The sequence below is a fragment of the Convolutriloba macropyga genome, chromosome 1, assembly GCF_964194025.1.
Source record: "Convolutriloba macropyga chromosome 1, txConMacr16.3, whole genome shotgun sequence".
NCBI lineage: Eukaryota > Metazoa > Xenacoelomorpha > Acoela > Convolutidae > Convolutriloba > Convolutriloba macropyga.
Genome location: NC_134468.1, coordinates 69,328,370 through 69,348,316, shown reverse-complemented (window position 1 = coordinate 69,348,316; position 19,947 = coordinate 69,328,370). Strand labels below are relative to the sequence as shown.

Sequence of the window (19,947 nt, the reverse complement as noted above, 5' to 3'; positions counted from 1 at the left end):
TTTTTGGATAGAGCGGTGAGCGATGCGCTGCAGAGGGCTTTTGAAACAAATGAAGGGAAATTACCCCTACTTCCTGTATTTACAAACCTTGTTATTGCTTTAAGGGCGGATTCAGAGTGGTCGGGAGCAGTACACTCTACTGCGTGCAATAGATGCTCTGGATACATCTTGGAAGGACCAGCTGCAGTGTACTTGCTGAAAGTTTTCAATTGTTCAAAAACTATGTTATCACTAAATTGATACGCACTTGAAACAACATTGTCTGGTTGGAGCAAAGTTGGAGGCACTTCTTTGGGATGTAGCTCTTCTAGTGCTTTCAGAGTACCTCTGTTATTAGGCGCAAGTCCCTCAGATGACAGTATTTTTGCGGCGCGACCAAATTGACCTTGCAAACATAGACTTTTAGCTCTGCTGGCTAATTCTTCTATTCCGTTTGTGGATTTTTTCCTCGCTTGTTTCATTGCCAAAGCTTCTGTCCAAAGGTTTGCATATTCACCCGCATTCCATCGATCGATGCGATCGGAGAGCCGCTGATCCTGATTTCGTTTATGCTTTTTACCTCCTCGGTTGCTCGCACGCAGGATACACTTCGAAACAGAAAACAATTTCTGCCAATTTAGTTCGTCATCTGGTGTTGTGGCACAATCATCCAGGATGCTGGTTAGCAGTTGTGACCACTTAGTTCTAAATTTGACCGGAACGAAACGGCATGTTGGAACATGTGAACTAACTATTGTCTGTAAAGAGGGCAACTTTTTGTTCTCGTTCAGTATTGTTTGTTCAACGTTTTCAAAGAATTTATCATCAAGCTGGTTCTGCTCACACGACGCGAGGAGTAGGTCAATTTTATCGGAAATTTCTTTTGTTATTTTTTTGCGATTCTTCAAGTTATGTTTGTGCTTCGAATAGGCCCAAACTGATTTCGCATTAAACCACGTGTCGTGCTCTGAGCCCCAACCACTATATCTAATTTTGGTTTCATGCCCCGAGTTCTCTAACACTTGCACCTTATAGAGTTTGTTGACAGTGTCGGGGATGAAAAGTATGGTTCCTGGTGTTGTGTGGAATTGCTCTTTTACACTCAAGTCTTGAAAGTTTTGCGTCAAACCAGTATTTGCATCACTGATGGGGTCAGAGTCATCAATGATGTCTCGTGAGCTAGCATTATCTTGAGACTGGATTTGCAGACGAACAATATCGTTCACAACAGTTTTTCTTAGATTGTAATTCATTTTTCCCATATTCGAAACTGTATTTATATCATACGGGGGATTGCAAATCGTAAAAAAAAACGAAGTGCTTTCCCGAATCATGATAAAAACGAAGTGCTCATGATAAAAAAATGTCATATTCACCATAACAGTTAAAATCGAGAACATTGTCAAAAAATGCACCTGACTACCTAACATGACCATCTAGCAACACTTTCAGAATATATGACAAGACTTGTGGAAAGATTTCATTGAAAGAATATGATTTGAATTAGAAAAACTGCCTAGAAAAAATTATCTACCTCTTAGAGAAACTTTTTTCCTGCCTAACTGTTTTTTATGATGAGCAAACAATCTGTGACCAAATGAAAAAGACGATGCCCTCAAAATGAAAAGCATAAAATTTGCCCCACCAGTTGTTTCGAAGCCGCCAATTCCTTCATAGTTAGGATACACTAGAACAAAAACAAGACTTTTCAACCGCTAGTCGCTAATACCTTTCAATCTCAATTCTATTAATTGTTCTCGGATCTATAACAGTGGTCAAACCTAGGACTTGGCCAAAAGAAAACAGAGCTGTGGATCTAAAAATATGTTTCACAGATTAGTTTCGAATGCAATAAACTTTATGTTAGTTTCAGTTTCACCACTTTCGACATCTCCCATAAGATGCCTCATCACTACAAGGTCAGTTCAATTGGCTAATGTGCACGTTGTATTTGCGGAATTGGTACAATAGAAGTCTCTGTTGTGAAAACTAATTAGTTAATATTATCAATTGAGTCGAGATCTAAGCGTCAGTCAAGGCTGCAACTCCTGGAAGAACTTTCCCTTCCAGCAATTCCAAGCTAGCACCTCCGCCAGTGCTAACATGGCTCACTTTTTCTTCAGTTCCATATTTCGCTGCGCAGGTAGCAGTATCACCACCACCAATGATAGTAGTTGCGCCAGATTCCGTTGCCTTGACGACAGCGTCCATAACCGCAATAGTTCCAGCAGCAAACTTGTCATTTTCAAAGACACCAGGTGGTCCATTCCAAACTATTGTCTTGGCGCTCGCAATTACATCGGAGAACTGCTTGATCGAGTCTGGTCCAACATCTAGGCCCATCCAGCCGTCGGGAATACCAGATTCTACTGTCGCAGATCCAACTTCACTATCTTCCTTCAACGAAGTGCCAGTGACAAAATCAGAAGGCAGAAAAATTTCTACTCCCTTGCTCTTTGCCTTTTCTAAGATTTCATTGACAATTTTGGATCCTTCTTCGTCGTAAAGAGAGCCTCCAATTTGCATTCCATCGCGCACTTTCAGGAATGTGAACGCCATGCCTCCGCCAATGATCATTTTGTTACACTTCTCCAATAAGTTAGTGATAAGTTGGATTTTATCCGACACTTTAGCCCCGCCCAAAATACACAAGAACGGGAGCTGCGGTTCAACTAGGGCTTTAGCAAAGTAAGCGAGCTCTTTTTTGAGCAAAAACCCTGAAGCTTTGGATTCTTTCTGGACTCCGACCATTGACGCATGTGCTCTATGGGCAGTTCCAAATGCATCGTTGCAGTAAACATCACCGAGTTTCGCCAATGACTCGCTGAACTTCTTGACATCGTCGGCGGATGCTTTGATCTTTTTGCCATCGGCGTCAACGCCTTTTCCCTCCTCTTCTACGTGGAAGCGGACGTTCTCAAGCAGAATGACTGAACCAGCAGCCGGATCTGCGCAGAACTTCTCGACCTCTTCGCCGACGCAGTCGGAGAGGAATTCTACTTTGGTTCCAAGGATACTCTCCAGTTCAGGTACTACAACCTGAAATACAACATCAAGTGTGATTTAAATAAACTCATTGAAATTTAAATCCCCAATCAGAAATCAAACAAGAATGAAATGCAGGCAAAGCAGCAAACAATCTAATTTTAATTTGTAGAGTTAACAATTTGAAATTCAAAATGTTTCACGCTTTTCATGGTCTCTTTGTTTTGATAGAACAGTTTATTTTAGTGGTTTAAGCTCAGGAACTTTTGGGGCATGAATCAAGGTGCCAAATTGAACATATTGAGCTTTTAACGGTCAAAGAATTCAGCTTCTACCACAAATTGACAAATTGGTCTGAAAAGAAGCACTGTTCCGTAATAATTGAAAGGACTTTTTTCAACCATTTAGACCACCAAATGTCAATCTTGCATAGACCGATCGATATTCAGCATATTTTTCACTGCTAAGAAAAAGCTTCAAATAAGGAAATTTGTATACCTTGAGAGTGTATTTATCCTGAGGTCTTCCATCGGGCCGTCCAAGGTGACTCATCAACACCACACTCTTGGCTTTTTGGTCCAGGCAGTACTTGATGGTAGGCACAGCGGCCACAATCCTCTGATTGTTGGTCACCTTTCCCTCTTTAAGAGGAACATTGAAGTCCACCCGCATCACAACCCGCTTCCCCTCCACCGACACTTTGTCAATGCTCAGTTTGTTCAGATTCAGACTCATATTTCTCTGCAACTTATACCGCAACACTCAAATGACAGTATTGGTTGTGATTGGAGAAATAAATGAACACATATATAAATGTCTTTCGATCCCATGATCTTAATTTTTACGTTTTTTGTCAAGTCCCCGCAGTTTTGATCATATAAATTTGTTTATTTTGCTTTGATATGAACGCACAATCACATTCAGGGCACCAACTAACTTCAGAAACACAACTTTGAGGAAACATCTACAAAGGGAAACCATGGCAATCATTTTAGTTTAAAATTGCAGTTGAACGGAGTTAAAGGCTAAATAAACTTCAGCAGTTAAGATGCCAATTCAAGGATATCAGAAAAATCTACCTCAAATAATAGCGGAAAAAGCTATACAACAGCTTTAAGGAAAAGAAGACGCCAAAATATGTCCATATTATACAATTTCACATGCTAACGCGACCACCAGCGCAACTCTGTGCGTGTCACATAAAAATCTAACACAGCGATAGTCCTTGGCAGACATGTGTTGAATCAAAAAGTTACTAGCATTAAAAACTCTTACATGTCCTTAGAATCATTTTTCTTGTGCAAATCCAAATGAAAACTAACCTGCAGGCTAACCTAAGAGCAGACAGGCAAAAATCCAAAATTAATAAAAATTTTTTATAAATTATTGAGACTAATATCCCCAGAAGTTAATTCGCGCAGCTGCAATCTACCTATTGACCCACACGCAGTCAAGTCCTGAATTACAATCCAACGAACTGAATGAACTAATGAACTAAACATTAATATTTTTCAGCAAACAAATGCGCAAATTAAACAAAAAATCTGAAAACAGAAAATTTAATGTTATTGATGAGGCTAAGCGATAAAACCGCAAGAAAAGCAGCAAAAACATTAAGTGGTAAACAACAAATTTGAAAAACATTATACAATTGCTAGCATTTTTGCTAACTTTCACACTCATGCCCTCGCAACAATTAATTTTTGCAACAGTCTACAAAAAATAACTTGCAAGCTGGCGAAAAACTTGATTGATATTTTAAAGACCAACAGAGGCAAAAACAGATACAACCGAATTAAAATGTGAAAAAAGTTACCAAACATTTGCGAAAAGTTTTGAAACTTAAATTATCAAATATAATTTCATGGATCTGAAATATATTATTTAGATCCGGCACAACCTTTAAAGAATTCCATTGCCTCGTCCAAGTAGAAAAACATTTGCTAAAACAATAGCGAATGGCACTTCAATTTGTGTTTAAGTTGGCACTGACAAAAAACAAAGACTTCAGACAACAAATCTACAAAGGGATTTATGCTTCCACGAGAAATCCATTAACTTTGACCAGCGTAAATTTTAGACCCATTTAGAAAAAGCACAACTTTTATGCATTCTGGGCTCAAAAACTCCAAGGTTCGACCTTTTAACTATTAATTTAAGCCTTCCATAAAACTTTAGCAAATAAGGCACTTGGATGAAAACTTCAGCCAACTCAGGGCCTCTGTGATTACCAACTTCAGCCATACTCAGGGCCTCCATTTTAATACCAACTGATTTACAGTACAGGTTCATCCCGTTTTAAACATTCAAAACAACTCAAAAATATTTGATCACCTTAACTGCTAACACCGTCAGCCACCTTGCGATGCCACCGTCAGCCAACTATTTTCCTGATTATAAAGAAAAGAAAAAAAACAAACAAAAAGCAAAACGTCAAAAATTTCTCAAAACGTCAAAATCTCAAAGTCGTGAATTCGAAAAATTATTCTCAATTTACTTTAGATATCAATTATTTTGAAACATTCAATTTCTTTATCATATACAAAATAATTCGAACCATAAACCAAAAGAAAACAGGAAAAGTGCAAGAAACGGGGAAAAACGGTTGTTAATAAAATTTTTTTTACAGAATAAAGTCTAATATATCCTAAAATGTTGAGAAACGTAAAATTACTTGCTTAGAAATGTTTCAATAATCATTTGGGCGAACAGACCTGAATTTAAAATGAAAAAATTGCCTTGAAAAAGACCAACGAGAACAATAAAAACTAAATTTGCTCGTTCGTATTCCTACTTTTCTGCCTATTCTTCTTTTGATCAACAGATTGTTCAATAGATTGATCGAAAAAACTAGAGTTCAAGTGCGGTTTTGACTCTAAATAGTGTTTAACACTAAACTAATTTAAGACAGCAGGTCATTATTACTCCCTTTTGAGTCATAGAAAAAGACAGACCACCAAAAGAATTGATTCTTTGGAATTTAATGAAGACAGGGCATGAATACTATTCGAAATCTTCGGAAAGTAAAAAAGACAGAATAACAATACAATCCCAGTTCTTTATTGTTCCGACCCGACCCCTCTTGAGAGCAGAGGAAAAATATATATACCCAACTGGTTTTTTTGTTCAGACGACTTTGACCGATCGATATATTCATTGTAGATAGTTGGGAGTGGTATCATTAAAAAACCTCTCCAGCGTAGAATATGGAACTAAAAAGATTTTTTGAACTTAGTTTTCTAGAGCGAGTTATCGTGGTTTATATTTGTGTGAATATTAGAACGATTTGCGTTATTTTTTACGGAATTTTGGTCATATTCCGGAATTTTTGCATAAAATTTCGTCAATTTTGATTAAAAAACTACGTAAAAACTGTTAACAATAACTTTTGATGTTATTTTTAGAGACAAAAAAGTTTTGCTGACTATTTTGATATAATTTTTTGGCTAAAAATTTGACCAAATTTCAAAATTCGGCCTTTTTCATCAAAAATTGTCCAAACTAATCATCTTTAGCCACACACACCCAAAAATAATTAGAGCAATCTTTGTAAACTAAAAGGCAACTATTCCTACTTTTACGTTCATTGAGAGTAGTCTTGCGTTTTTTGCTAACTTAACCTTACGATTATCAAAAAAGAATTCATTTTCGATCTTTTAACCAACAAATTATCTAGATCTAAAACATTCGAAACAATTGAGTGATCTTAATGGACGAACAGCAACAGCAAGGCTGGTTTCGGACAAATCTTGGACTGTTACAAATCAAAAATAAATCAGATTGTTATCAGTCAGTCTTTGTCAAAAAATCGATCTTTTTATGTTCATTAAAGAACAGAAAAGTTCAAATCAAAGCTCACTGTAGCTATGTCATATTGGCTTTCTCAGCGGTTCCAAAAAAATGTTTCTAGTATCTTTACTCTAAGTGTTATTGTCGTTTTGATATTTAAAAAGGTTTGATTATTGAATAAAAAAATGGCTTATTGATCCTTGCCACTATTTTTCTGTCAATTTGGTCAACTTGTACCGTAATGTCAGCGAAGAAAGAATGCTTCTTCTTCCTCTTCTTTCTAATGAATTAATTTTTTTTTGCGGTTTTAAGCGTTTAAGTTATGGTTTTCTGGCTCCGATACGACTACATTTCATTTTTTTTGTTTTTTTAGGCAAGGCCTATTGTTCACATTATTTCTCGTTATCGCATTATTGAAAGTTCACTTATTACATTATCGACGTTCAAAATAAGACACAATTCAACATATAAAATTGTTTAAAGGCATAGATTATGGTTTTGACGGCATCGACACCTTTCATGATGACTTTATTTGAATTTTTAACACATTTGTCTCAAATTGTAGTTTTTACGTTTTATTAACCGTATGAAGTTTTCTAGATAATGAAAGGTCTCATTGGTTTTTTTATTGGAAAAATGAGCCAATACTCTAATTTGAGTAGATAGCTAATCGTAGATCTGCAGTCTTAAAAAAACAATAATAAAGACAGACCAAAAATTGTCTTTTCACTGAAGACTGATATGTTCACCTTCATTTAGAGTGAAAGACACCCATTTGACCTTATCTCTTTGACATCATATGTTCGTAACAAAAATCTCAAAGACGAAATAAAAAACAGCAGAAGTCCTGAAACACAAACGAAAGAATTGAATGAAAAACTGATAACTAATGCACCTGACCAGCAGATCAATTGAAAAATCCCAGCTAAAAAGACAATATCAAAAGTTGAGAAACAAAATTAAGCAAACAAACTAAACAAAATATTGATTGCTAAAAATCTTGAAGTTTTTACCCTGAAGACCAAAAATGATTCAATTCAAAATACTCACGAACTCAGGCACAAGACATGAAAGATTTATTATTCACTAAAGTAATTTAAATTCGGGAAATGTGACAAATGCTCCAAAAGAAATGACAAAAGCAAAATTTAAAGAAAGTTTCTAAATTTTGAGGATAGAAAGTTCAAAACGATGTTTTGGTCTGTGGAGTGCCGCCATGTGACCTATCTGCAAGACCTAAAAAAATTCCAATGGTAGGTTCAGATTGTTGAACTCAGAAAACAACAAAAAACATCAAAAAATTAAACAATGACAAATTTTATTAAAATCCTGCTAAAACTGGTGATGCTAACAACATCAGTACCATTTCATTGCCTCCAGAGACTATCCAGTATCTCTATCTCTAACCTCAAAGAGTGTCAGTGGCTCATAAAGATATATAAAATTGGAACATGATAATAATTTTAAAAAATATTGAAAAAAGTTCAAATTTTATCAAAAACCGTAGAGGAGATTCCTGGGCCGATGGTGTGGAGAACTCGCTGGTTAAAACAAAACTGCTACAATTCGTAATATAAAAAAAACAAAAACCGTGTCAATGCTACTAAAAAATGCAATAACCTATTATCAAACGCTGGATGAGGTCTGTTTGCCCTTGAGGTTGGAGAAATCTAAAAAATGACAAAAAAATTTCAAACAAAAACTTGAAAAAAATTGCAAATTTTATCAAATTATTGCTAAAACTTGTGATACTAAAATCGCAAAAATACTCCATGATGGTCAACAAAAATTATTAGTACCCTATTATCAACCTGTATAGAAGATTTCCTGTCTCCTGGGGCTCGGAAAACTTAGATAATAATAATAAATTTTGAAAAAGTTGAAAAAAGAATGCAAACTTTATCAACGAATTGCAAAAATTGTAATGCTAAAATGCTGAAAAACATTCTCTTACAACTAGGAACAATGCAGTAACTTATATCAAAACCCTGGAGGTGGTTGCTTGACAGCTAGGGCTGCAAAACTCAAATAATGACAAAAAAATTCAAAAAACTTGAAAAATTTTTTAAAAACTTGTATAAATTTGTGTGTTTATGTTTCGAGTACCAGAAGATATAGCTCTTAAAATGGTCACAAAGAGAAATTATTTCTTGAAAAAGACATTTATCTCCTTTTACAAACCTCTATTTCAGACTGGTCCAACAAAGAATTCGAAAAAATGCAAAAAAAACCGTGAAAAATTGCAACATTTTGGGCTCAAAAACTCCTAAAAATGAAATTTTAACCTTGAAATACGGCCTTCCCAGTTGCTTCACCACTCTAAGCACTTGAAGGACTACTAAATACGGCTAAGTACCTTTAATGAAACTTGATGCCCGTTGAGCTTTACCGGTTTATCCCGTTTTGAAAACTCAAAGTCATAGAAAAAAAGGTGTGAAAACATCTTACAAAAATAACAAAAAAGACAGAGCAGCAATACAATCCAATTCTTGGATTGCAAAAAAACTGGCTCTAATAAGAGCGAAAAATGACGTCAAGCAAGCACTTCAGTTGATAATGCGTGAAAATGAACGCATCAACAAAAAGCAGATTTGAAGTGGTTGTGACGTCATATGGTCGAAACAAAAATCGCGACGACGAACTAAAAAAACAAGAAAAGGCCAATAATAGCCCCAGCTATTGCTGTGCGGCTATTAAAAAAGATTTTAACTTCGCATTTTTGTTGTTTTTCCGTCAATTTTTTAACTAGTCTTTTTAATTACAGGTCAAATGTGGCATTATTGTCCTCGAGGGAAGGTTCATGTATACAAAATCTAATGTTTCGAGAATTTGTTATAGAATAACTGGCTTCGACACGGGTTTTTTTGAGCAAAAGTAAGTTAATTTTTGATTTTTGTCTATATTTGACGTTTTTTTTGTAGAAGTAGGACTTATTCAAAATAAATACAGGTGTCAAATGCTTCCTTTGGACGAACAAACGACCTGTTTAATTACATCTTTTTGTAGCTAATGGCTTTCATGACTTCAAAAATGATTGTTTTCGAAAACTCCAATAGTATTACTTAATTTTGCTGTTTTTCTCTCATTTTTGACCACTTGTTTCCAATTCTCATTATTGAGATGTCGCATTCCACGTTATTGGCGTTCGAGGAAGGCTCAATTGAACGTATTTTGTGGGGCAAAATCCAATCTGGATTTAGGGCTTCGAGCGATTTCTTTCGAGCTTTAATTGAATATTTGTTTGTCTCTATTAGTTAATCTTTTTGTAACCGCATAAAAATTGAATAACAGGTCTTAATGCCCTCCTACAGAGGCGTATGGGACCATAAACATGTTGGATGTTTTCAATTGCTATTTTATGGTTTTCATTACTTTGTTTTTAATGTGAAGTACAAGTTATTTTGTTTAGTTTCAGTTTTAGCTGACGCTATTTGACTTGTTAAGTTTTTTTTTCTAATGGTAGAAGTTTTGAATGTAATTAATTTTTGTTGTTCTTGTTTGATTTTTCTGCTCGTCTCGACTTGCTTTCTTAAAAAATTTTTAATGAACTTTTTTTTTACTCCACTGAGTTATTTGCGTTATAGGCGATGTTTTTGTTCACGCACATTACCGTGCCTGATCTCATTGAAAAAAATTCCAAATTCCTGTATTAATTGTTGATGAGAAAATGATTATCAAGGAAAGATTCAATATTGATATGCACAAATTTGACGCCCTGTCTTACATCTACCCTATTGTCTGTCAAAGGGATTTCATAATTTACAAAAAAAACAGTGTAAATTTGAAAAACAGCCATTCAAATCCGATCCATCTGGCATCCGCGCTAAACGCAGAAAACTCTTAGATAGTTTTAAAAATGGGCTTATCTAAACTGCACAAGTTCATAAAACTTAAACATTTATCTCAGTCAGTAAGCACTTTTTCAAAATAAAATGGTTTTTTTCCTAAGCAGATTAACTTCCTAACAGAAAAAGATGCTGTCACAAAATTCTAGATTTTTGTCTATATTTGACGTTCTTTTTGTAGACTTATGACAGATTCAAAATAACTACAGGTGTCAAAGGCTTCCTTTGGACGAACAAACGAACCTGTTTCATTACATCTTTTTGTAGCTAATGGCTTTCATGACTTCAAAAATGATTGTTTTCGAAAAAAACAATAGTATTACTTAATTTTGCTGTTTTTCTCTCATTTTTGACCACTTGTTTCCAATTCTCATTATTGAGATGTCGCATTCCACGTTATTGGCGTTCGAGGAAGGCTCAATTGAACGTATTTTGTGGGGCAAAATCCAATCTGGATTTAGGGCTTCGAGAGCGATTTCTTTCGAGCTTTAAATGAATATTTGTTTGTCTCTATCAGTTAATCTTTTTGTAACCGCATAAAAATTGAATAACAGGTCTTAATGCCCTCCTACAGAGGCGTATGTGACCATAAACATGTTGGATGTTTTCAATTGCTATTTTATGGTTTTCATTACTTTGTTTTTAATGTGAAGTACAAGTTATTTTGTATAGTTTCAGTTTTAGCTGACGCTATTTGACTTGTTAAGTTTTTTTTCTAATGGTAGAAGTTTTGAATGTAATTAATTTTTGTTGTTCTTGTTTGATTTTTCTGCTCGTCTCGACTTGCTTTCTTAAAAAATTTTTAATGAACTTTTTTTTACTCCACTGAGTTATTTGCGTTATAGGCGATGTTTTTGGTCACGCACATTACCGTGCCTGATCTCATTGAAAAAAATCCAAATTCCTGTATTAATTGTTGCTGAGAAAATGATTATCAAGGAAAGATTCAATATTGATATGCACAAATTTGACGCCCTGTCTTACATCTACCCTATTGTCTGTCAAAGGGATTTCATAATTTACAAAAAAAACAGAGTGTAAATTTGAAAAACAGCCATTCAAATCCGATCCATCTGGCATCCGCGCAAAACGCAGAAAACTCTTAGATAGTTTTAAAAATGGGCTTATCTAAACTGCACAAGTTCATAAAACTTAAACAATTATCTCAGTCAGTAAGCACTTTTTCAAAATAAAATGGTTTTTTTCCTAAGCAGATTAACTTCCTAACAGAAAAAGATGCTGTCACAAAATTGGTTGAAATGATGAATTGTTTGAAAAAAGTTAAAACAAGCAGTATACAAACATATCTATTAGTTACCGGTAATCGATAAGCAAACGATTACCTCAAGAGGTCTCAATATTTTAATTCGACAAAATTTCATTAAAACAAATCTGAGTTGATTGAAATTGGTTAACCAAACAACAAACATCTGCTTTCTTTTAATACTAGATTCTTTTGCAAGGTACCCAAACTAGCCAGCTACCAAACAAACAGATTTCAAAATTATTACGATTCAACGAACTGGTACCTGACAAAGTAAGCTATAAGAAAGCCAATCCGGGCGAATTTTTTTTCTGCCCCACATTTAAATTCAGAGCACACAAAACTGAACAAAATCTACACTGAACAATAAAAAAATGAGATTGCAAAAAATCTATTCATTCTAATCTTTGAAAAAAAAACAAACTTTCTAACCCAAACGAGCACTCACTTTGCTAAGTAGCAAACAGTTATTATAAATAAAAAATACCACTAGGTGCGCCGTTGGAATTGTCGCTGCAAATTCTCTGCCACGTGAAAATCTCCGTGAGTGGTGATTTCGAACATTCAAACATTCTCCTCACACAGCGAACACTTCATTTTTGTGAGTGAGGTAAGTCAAGTGTGACCAAAAATTTAATCACGCAAATGAAAAAAAAACCTCGCTCCACTGAGAGCTAAAAAAAACGTCCTGCACGCACTTCAGTTGAAATTGCATGATCGAATGAACGAAAAGCAGATTTGAACTGGTTGTGACATCATATGGTCGTAACAAAAATCTCAAAGACAAAATAAAAAACATAGGAGAAGTCCTGAAATACAAACGAAAGAATTGAATGAAAACTGATAACTAATGCACCTGACCAGCAGATCAATTAAAAAATCCCAGCTAAAAAGACAATATCAAAAGTTGAGAAACAAAATTAAGCAAACAAACTAAACAAAATATTGATTGCTAAAAATCTTGAAGTTTTTACCCTGAAGACCAAAAATGATTCAATTCAAAATACTCACGAACTCAGGCACAAGACATGAAAGAGATTTATTATTCACTAAAGTAATATAAATTCGGGAAATATGACAAATGCTCCAAAAGAAATGACAAAAGCAAAATTTAAAGAAAGTTTCTAAATTTTGAGGATAGAAAGTTCAAAACGATGTTTTGGTCTGTGGAGTTCCGCCATGTGACCTATCTGCCAGACCTAAAAAAATTCCAATGGTAGGTTCAGATTGTTGAACTCAGAAAACAACAAAAAACATCAAAAATTAAACAATGACAAATTTTATTAAAATCCTGCTAAAACTGGTGATGCTAACAACATCAGTACCATTTCATTGCCTCCAGAGACTATCCAGTATCTCTATCTCTAACCTCAAAGAGTGTCAGTGGCTCATAAAGATATATAAAATTGGAACATGATAATAATTTTAAAAGATATTGAAAAAGGTTCAAACTTTATCAAAAACCGTAGAGGAGATTCCTGGGCCGATGGTGTGGAAAACTAGCTGGTAAAAAATTTCAAGTTTTATTAAAACAAAACTGCTAGAATTTATGATATCAAAAAATGAAAACCTGTATCATTGCCACTAGAAAAAAAGCAATAACCTATTATCAAACGCTGGATGAGGTTCGTTTGCCCTTGAGGTTGGTAAAAACTAAAAAATGACAAAAAAAATTTCAAACAAAAACTTGAAATTGCAAATTTTATCAAATTATTGCCAAAACTTGTTATATTAAAATCATGAAAACCACTTGATGATGGCCAAAAGAAATTTTTAGTACCCTATTTTTCTGGCTCCTGGGGATCGGAAAAATTAAATAACAATGAATTTTGTTAAAGATGAAAAAAGAATGCAAACTTTATCAGAGTTGCAAAAAAAGTGATGTTAAAATGTTGAAAAACATTCTTTCACAACTCGGAATTATGCAGTAACTTATATCAAACCCTGGAGGTGGTTGCTTGACAACTAGGGCTGCAAAACTCAAATAATGACAAAAAAAACTTCAAAAAACTTAAAAAAAATTTTAAAAACTTGTATAAATTTGAGTGTTTATGTTTCGAGTACCAGAAGATATAGCTCTTTAAATGGTCACAAAGAGTAATTATTTCATGAAAAAGCCATTTATCAACATTGACAAACCTCTATTTCAAACTGGTTCAACAAAGAATTCGAAAAAATACAAAAAAATATAATGAAACTTGATACCAGTTGAGCTTTACCGGTTTATCCCGTTTTGAAAACTCAAAGTCATAGAAAAAAGGTGTGAAAACATCTTACAAAAATAAAAAAGAGAGAGCACCAATACAATCCAATTCTTGGATTGTAAAAAACTGGCTCTGCTAAGAGCGAAAAATGACGTCACGCACGCACTTCAGTTGAAAATGCGTGAACGCATCAACAAAAAGCAGATTTGAAGTGGTTGTGACGTCATATGGTCGAAACAAAAATCCCGACGGCGAACTAAAAAAACCAAGAGAAGGCCAAAAATAGCCTCAGCTATCGTTGTGCGGCTAATAAAGAGGATTTTAACTTCGCATTTGTTCTTTTTCGTCAATTTTTTAACTAGTCTTTTTAATTACAGGTCAAATGTGGCATTATTGTCCTCGAGGGAAGGTTCATGTATACAAAATCTAATGTTTCGAGAATTCGTTATAGAATAACTGGCTTCGACACGGGTTTTTTGCAAAAGTAATCTAATTCTAGATTTTTGTCTATATTTGACGTTCTTTTTGTAGACGTATGACACATTCAAAATAACTACAGGTGTCAAAGGCTTCCTTTGGACGAAAAAACGAACCTGTTTCATTACATCTTTTTGTAGCTAATGGCTTTCATGACTTCAAAAATGATTGTTTTCGAAAAATCCAATAGTATTACTTAATTTTGCTGTTTTTCTCTCATTTTTGACCACTTGTTTCCAATTCTCATTATTGAGATGTCGCATTCCACGTTATTGGCGTTCGAGGAAGGCTCAATTGAACGTATTTTGTGGGGCAAAATCCAATCTGGATTTAGGGCTTCGAGAGCGATTTCTTTCGCGCTTTAATTGAATATTTGTTTGTCTCTATTAGTTAATCTTTTTGTAACCGCATAAAAATTGAATAACAGGTCTTAATGCCCTCCTACAGAGGCGTATGTGACCATAAACATGTTGGATGTTTTCAATTGCTATTTTATGGTTTTTATTACTTTGTTTTTAATGTGAAGTACAAGTTATTTTATTTAGTTTCAGTTTTAGCTGACGCTATTTGACTTGTTAAGTTTTTTTCTAATGGTAGAAGTTTTGAATGTAATTAATTTTTGTTGTTCTTGTTTGATTTTTCTGCTCGTCTCGACTTGCTTTCTTAAAAAGTTTTTAATGAACTTTTTTTAACTCCACTGAGTTATTTGCGTTATAGGCGATGTTTTTGTTCACGCACATTACCGCACTAATAAGAGCGAAAAATGACGTCAAGCAAGCACTTCAGTTGATAATGCGTGAAAATGAACGCATCAACAAAAAGCAGATTTGAAGTGGTTGTGACGTCATATGGTCGAAACAAAAATCGCGACGACGAACTAAAAAAACAAGAGAAGGCCAATAATAGCCTCAGCTATCGTTGTGCGGCTAATAAAAAAGATTTTAACTTCGCATTTGTTCTTTTTCGTCAATTTTTTAACTAGTCTTTTTAATTACAGGTCAAATGTGGCATTATTGTCCTCGAGGGAAGGTTCATGTATACAAAATCCAATGTTTCGAGAATTCGTTATAGAATAACTGGCTTCGACACGGGTTTTTTGCAAAAGTAATCTAATTCTAGATTTTTGTCTATATTTGACGTTCTTTTTGTAGACGTATGACACATTCAAAATAACTACAGGTGTCAAAGGCTTCCTTTGGACGAACAAACGAACCTGTTTCATTACATCTTTTTGTAGCTAATGGCTTTCATGACTTCAAAAATGATTGTTTTCGAAAAAGCCAATAGTATTACTTAATTTTGCTGTTTCTCTCATTTTTGACCACTTGTCTCCAATTCTCATTATTGAGATGTCGCATTCCACGTTATTGGCGTTCGAGGAAGGCTCAATTGAACGTATTTTGTGGGGCAAAATCCAATCTGGATTTAGGGCTTCGAGCGATTTCTTTCGAGCTTTAATTGAATATTTGTTTGTCTCTATTAGTTAATCTTTTTGTAACCGCATAAAAATTGAATAACAGGTCTTAATGCCCTCCTACAGAGGCGTATGTGACCATAAACATGTTGGATGTTTTCAATTGCTATTTTATGGTTTTCATTACTTTGTTTTTAATGTGAAGTACAAGTTATTTTGTTTAGTTTCAGTTTTAGCTGACGCTATTTGACTTGTTAAGTTTTTTTTTTCTAATCGTAGAAGTTTTGAATGTAATTAATTTTTGTTGTTCTTGTTTGATTTTTCTGCTCGTCTCGACTTGCTTTCTTAAAACATTTTTAATGAACTTTTTTTTACTCCACTGAGTTTTTTGCGTTATAGGCGATCTTTTTGTTCATACACATTTCTTTTTGAAAAATACTGTTCCTCATTTGGTAGACATTTATGCCAAAAATGTGGATGAGCGGCGTCGGAACTTTATGTGCAAACGCACATTACCGAGCCTACTCTCATCGAAAAATATCCAAAGTTCTGTATTAATTATTGATGAGAAAATTATTATCAAGGAAAGATTCAATATTTATTTGCGCGATTTTGACGCCCTGTCTTACATCTACCCTATTGTCTGTCAAAGGTATTTCATAATTTACAAACAAAACAGAGTGTAAATTTGAAAAACAGCAATGCAAATCCGATCCATCTGGCATCCGCGCTAAACCGCAGAAAACTCTCAGATAATTTTAAAAATAGGCTTATTTAAATTGCACAGGTTCATAATATTTTAACAATTATCTCAGTCAGAAAGCACCTTTTCAAAATAAAATGTTTTTTTTCCTAAGCAGATTAACTTCTTAACAGAAAAAGCGGCTGTCACAAAATTGGTTGAAATGATGAATTGGTTGAAAAAAAGTTAAAACAAGTATTATACAAACATATCTATTAGTTACCAGTAATCGATAAGCAAACGATTACCTCAAGAGGTCTCAATATATTAATTCGACAAAATTTCATTAAAACGGCTCTGAGTTGATTGAAATTGGCTAACCAAACAACAAACATCTGCTTTCTTTTAAAACTAGATTCGTTTACAAGGTACCCGAACTAGCCAGCTACCAAACAAACAGATTTCAAAATTATAACGATGCAACGAACTGGTACCTGACAAAGCAAGCGATAAGAAAGCCAATCCGGTTGAATTTTTCTTCTGACCCACATTTAAATTCAGAGCACTCAAAACTGAACAAAATCTACACTGAACAATGAAAAAAAAATGACATTGCAAAAAATCTATTCATTCTAATCTTTGAAAAAAAACAAAGGTTCTAACACAAACGAGCATTCACTTTGCTAAGTAGCAAACAGTTTTCATTAAACACAAAAATAACACTAAGTGCGCCGTTGGAATTGTCGCTGCAAATTCTCTGCCACATGAAAATCTCGGTGAGTGGTGAGTTCGAACATTGAAATGTTCTCCTCACACAGCGAACACTTCATCAGGTCGCAATTTGATTCAACAACTTCAAAAATTTCGTCTGGAATAGCCCTCTTTGTGGCAATCTTGGCAAACATGCTTTCAATGGGAACATGATTTTGCTGAGTTGAACTTTCCGGAATTATTTCAGACACAGAAGACTTCGATTTACTTTTATTCAATACATTTGAAGATCTGTTGTTTTGTTGAGTCACTTTTAATCTTTTGGTTGTATTCTCACTTTGATTGCCGAAAACCAACGGAGCTTGCTTAAAACTGCGAGAAGCTTTTTGTTCACTTTTCGATTGGTTTGGCCGCTTCCGTTTATTGTGGGAAGTCAATTTAGGCGTTTTCGGCTGTGATGAACTGCCTTTCTTATTGCTTTCTACTTCATTTGATGTTTTCGCTTTCGGCTCTGAAAGACTTAGTTTTGCACTGAGCGATCTTTCAACAGGGGGTGACTTTACATGAATAACAGAATCGCAAGAGGACTCTGAATCAAACAAAATAGAAGATAATGTTTTAGACTTCTGTCCAGAATCATTTTCGGCGTTTTGGGCACAATTACAATTCGAACAAGTTGAACTATCATTGGGCGCTTTTGATACCGTTTTGGAGTTTGCCTTTCGACTGCCTCCTTTAACGTCAAAATCTTCGAACAACTTACTGGCACTGCTAACAATAGGGGTGCCAGAAAGCAAATCAATATCTTCCGAAACTAAATAGCGATCTAAAGATTTGCTAGGAGAATAACCAGGGCCTATTGTCCTATTCGATAATCTCTCGTCACCTGGATGTGAACAAGATCGGATGAGTTCTGGAGGCGACTCTGGAACCAAAACTTCAGGCTCCGAAAATGAATCTTCATTAACTTCATTGTCTAAATCAGAGTCGGCTATTAACGATTCGCTGTTGCTATTGTCATTATTACCAATTGCACTATTACACAAATTAATGTCTCCAAAAACCGACAAAGCGCCCATTTTAGTTTGACTCGATTCACTTTGTTCCACGTCTTCGGACAAATTTCGCTCTCTATCCATAACTGGCTGCAGTTTTCGAATCCTTTTGCTGTCCAGAAAAATATCCAATGCAGATTTTCTTGGTTTCTTTACTTTAGCCCCCGTTTCTTTCTCGTTGTCCTTTCTAGAAGGCTTAGAAAATATTATTTGAGTTTTTTCAGTTGTCACATTGAAGAAATTCGTGATGCTCATATTTGACTTCGAAGCACTTTCAGCTTTTGAAGCGTACGTTCCCAGGTGTATGATAGGGTCCGGAAACCGATCAAAGCTTCGCTCTAATTTGAACGGAAGAGACGTAAGGATAACTTTCATAATCTCAGCTTGCATATTATTGACATCATAATTTATGATTGGGCATCTTTTGCTTATCTGACCTCGACCTTTGACCGAATAATTCACAGACACAAGTTTGAAAACTCGCTGATTTAAGTCCATATCTTCATTAAGACGTTCTTCCAATTCCAGGCAAAGCTGCATTGTCCAATGATTCACTTCCTTCGAAGTCCAGATCGATTCTTTTCCCAAGAAATTTTTGGAGCACCCAATGGACTTAACTGTTGTTCGTGGTTTAACTGGTTCGAAATTGATTCCACGGCAAATATTGTAGAGAAATAAACCGTTTCTCTCACCGAATTTAGTACTTAAAACTGACTCTGAATATTTCAGCAAATCACCCACGTGAACACAGCCCAATTCTTCCTGAACAATATCACCCAACTTTCCACCCAAATACCTCAACTTGTGAACAGGTAACGATTGGAAATATAATTCAATCGAAATGTGTGGCAAAATAGTTTGCTTATTTGGTTTATTTATTCCACAAGCCAATTTCGCCAGTATTTTGTTATGCGCAATACCTGCTGAGCATCTAAACTCGGTTTTCTCATAAACAGCCCGTCGAATATCTTCCACAATTTGAGCTCCTAGAGCCAATCTGAATTCTGCATTAGCCGTAGAAGAATACTGATTTACATAATTTAAAAACGGCATAAGATTTTTCTGGCGGTCTGATTCTGGGTCTGGATTTGAGACCGGCTCAAGATCATAATCATCCACCAAAGAACCTTTGTTTGTTTCAAGACATTCTGATTCAATAATCAACCCAGTATTGTATTGGTCTCGTGTCTCAGACATAGGAAATATAACACAAGTATTTGGGAGCAACTCTTGGTTTACTGGCTTGAACACAAAGTTATCGTTATCATTTTTCGTCAATTCTGATATTCGCTTATCAACAAGTGAAGTTAAATCGAGAAACGCTTCATCAATTGATGCACGTTCGACGTTTTGACACATTGCCGTCAATACCTAAACATGAAGTTGACAATGAAAATTTGGCATTATGTTAAGAGCTTTGGTTACTGAGCAACACAATAGATTAAGAAAAATCATTTCAGCATTAAAATAATTAAGATAAAATAGTAAACATTGAGGCAAATAGCAACATACTCAACTAAAAAGCCTACACTTCTCGCAGGA

At 34.9% G+C, this 19,947-nt stretch overlaps 1 protein-coding gene across 2 annotated transcripts in view; it reads right to left on the bottom strand.

The window, feature by feature from the left end:
• Window positions 1-1,788: 1,788 nt before the first annotated feature.
• LOC142341977 (putative phosphoglycerate kinase) overlaps window positions 1,789-19,947 on the bottom strand; it is a 55,839-nt gene continuing 37,680 nt past the window's right edge. The window contains exons 2-3 of one of the 2 annotated variants that reach the window (XM_075393187.1): window positions 3,463-3,713; window positions 1,789-3,018 (exon numbers count right to left, since the gene is read on the bottom strand). In XM_075393187.1, coding sequence (XP_075249302.1) covers window positions 2,002-3,018; window positions 3,463-3,699 — 1,254 coding nt within the window. In that variant the 5' untranslated portion in view covers window positions 3,700-3,713 and the 3' untranslated portion in view covers window positions 1,789-2,001. Of the gene's footprint in view, window positions 3,019-3,462; window positions 3,714-17,246; window positions 19,777-19,947 lie in introns of those variants that run through there. The other variant, XM_075393186.1, reaches the window with a different exon arrangement.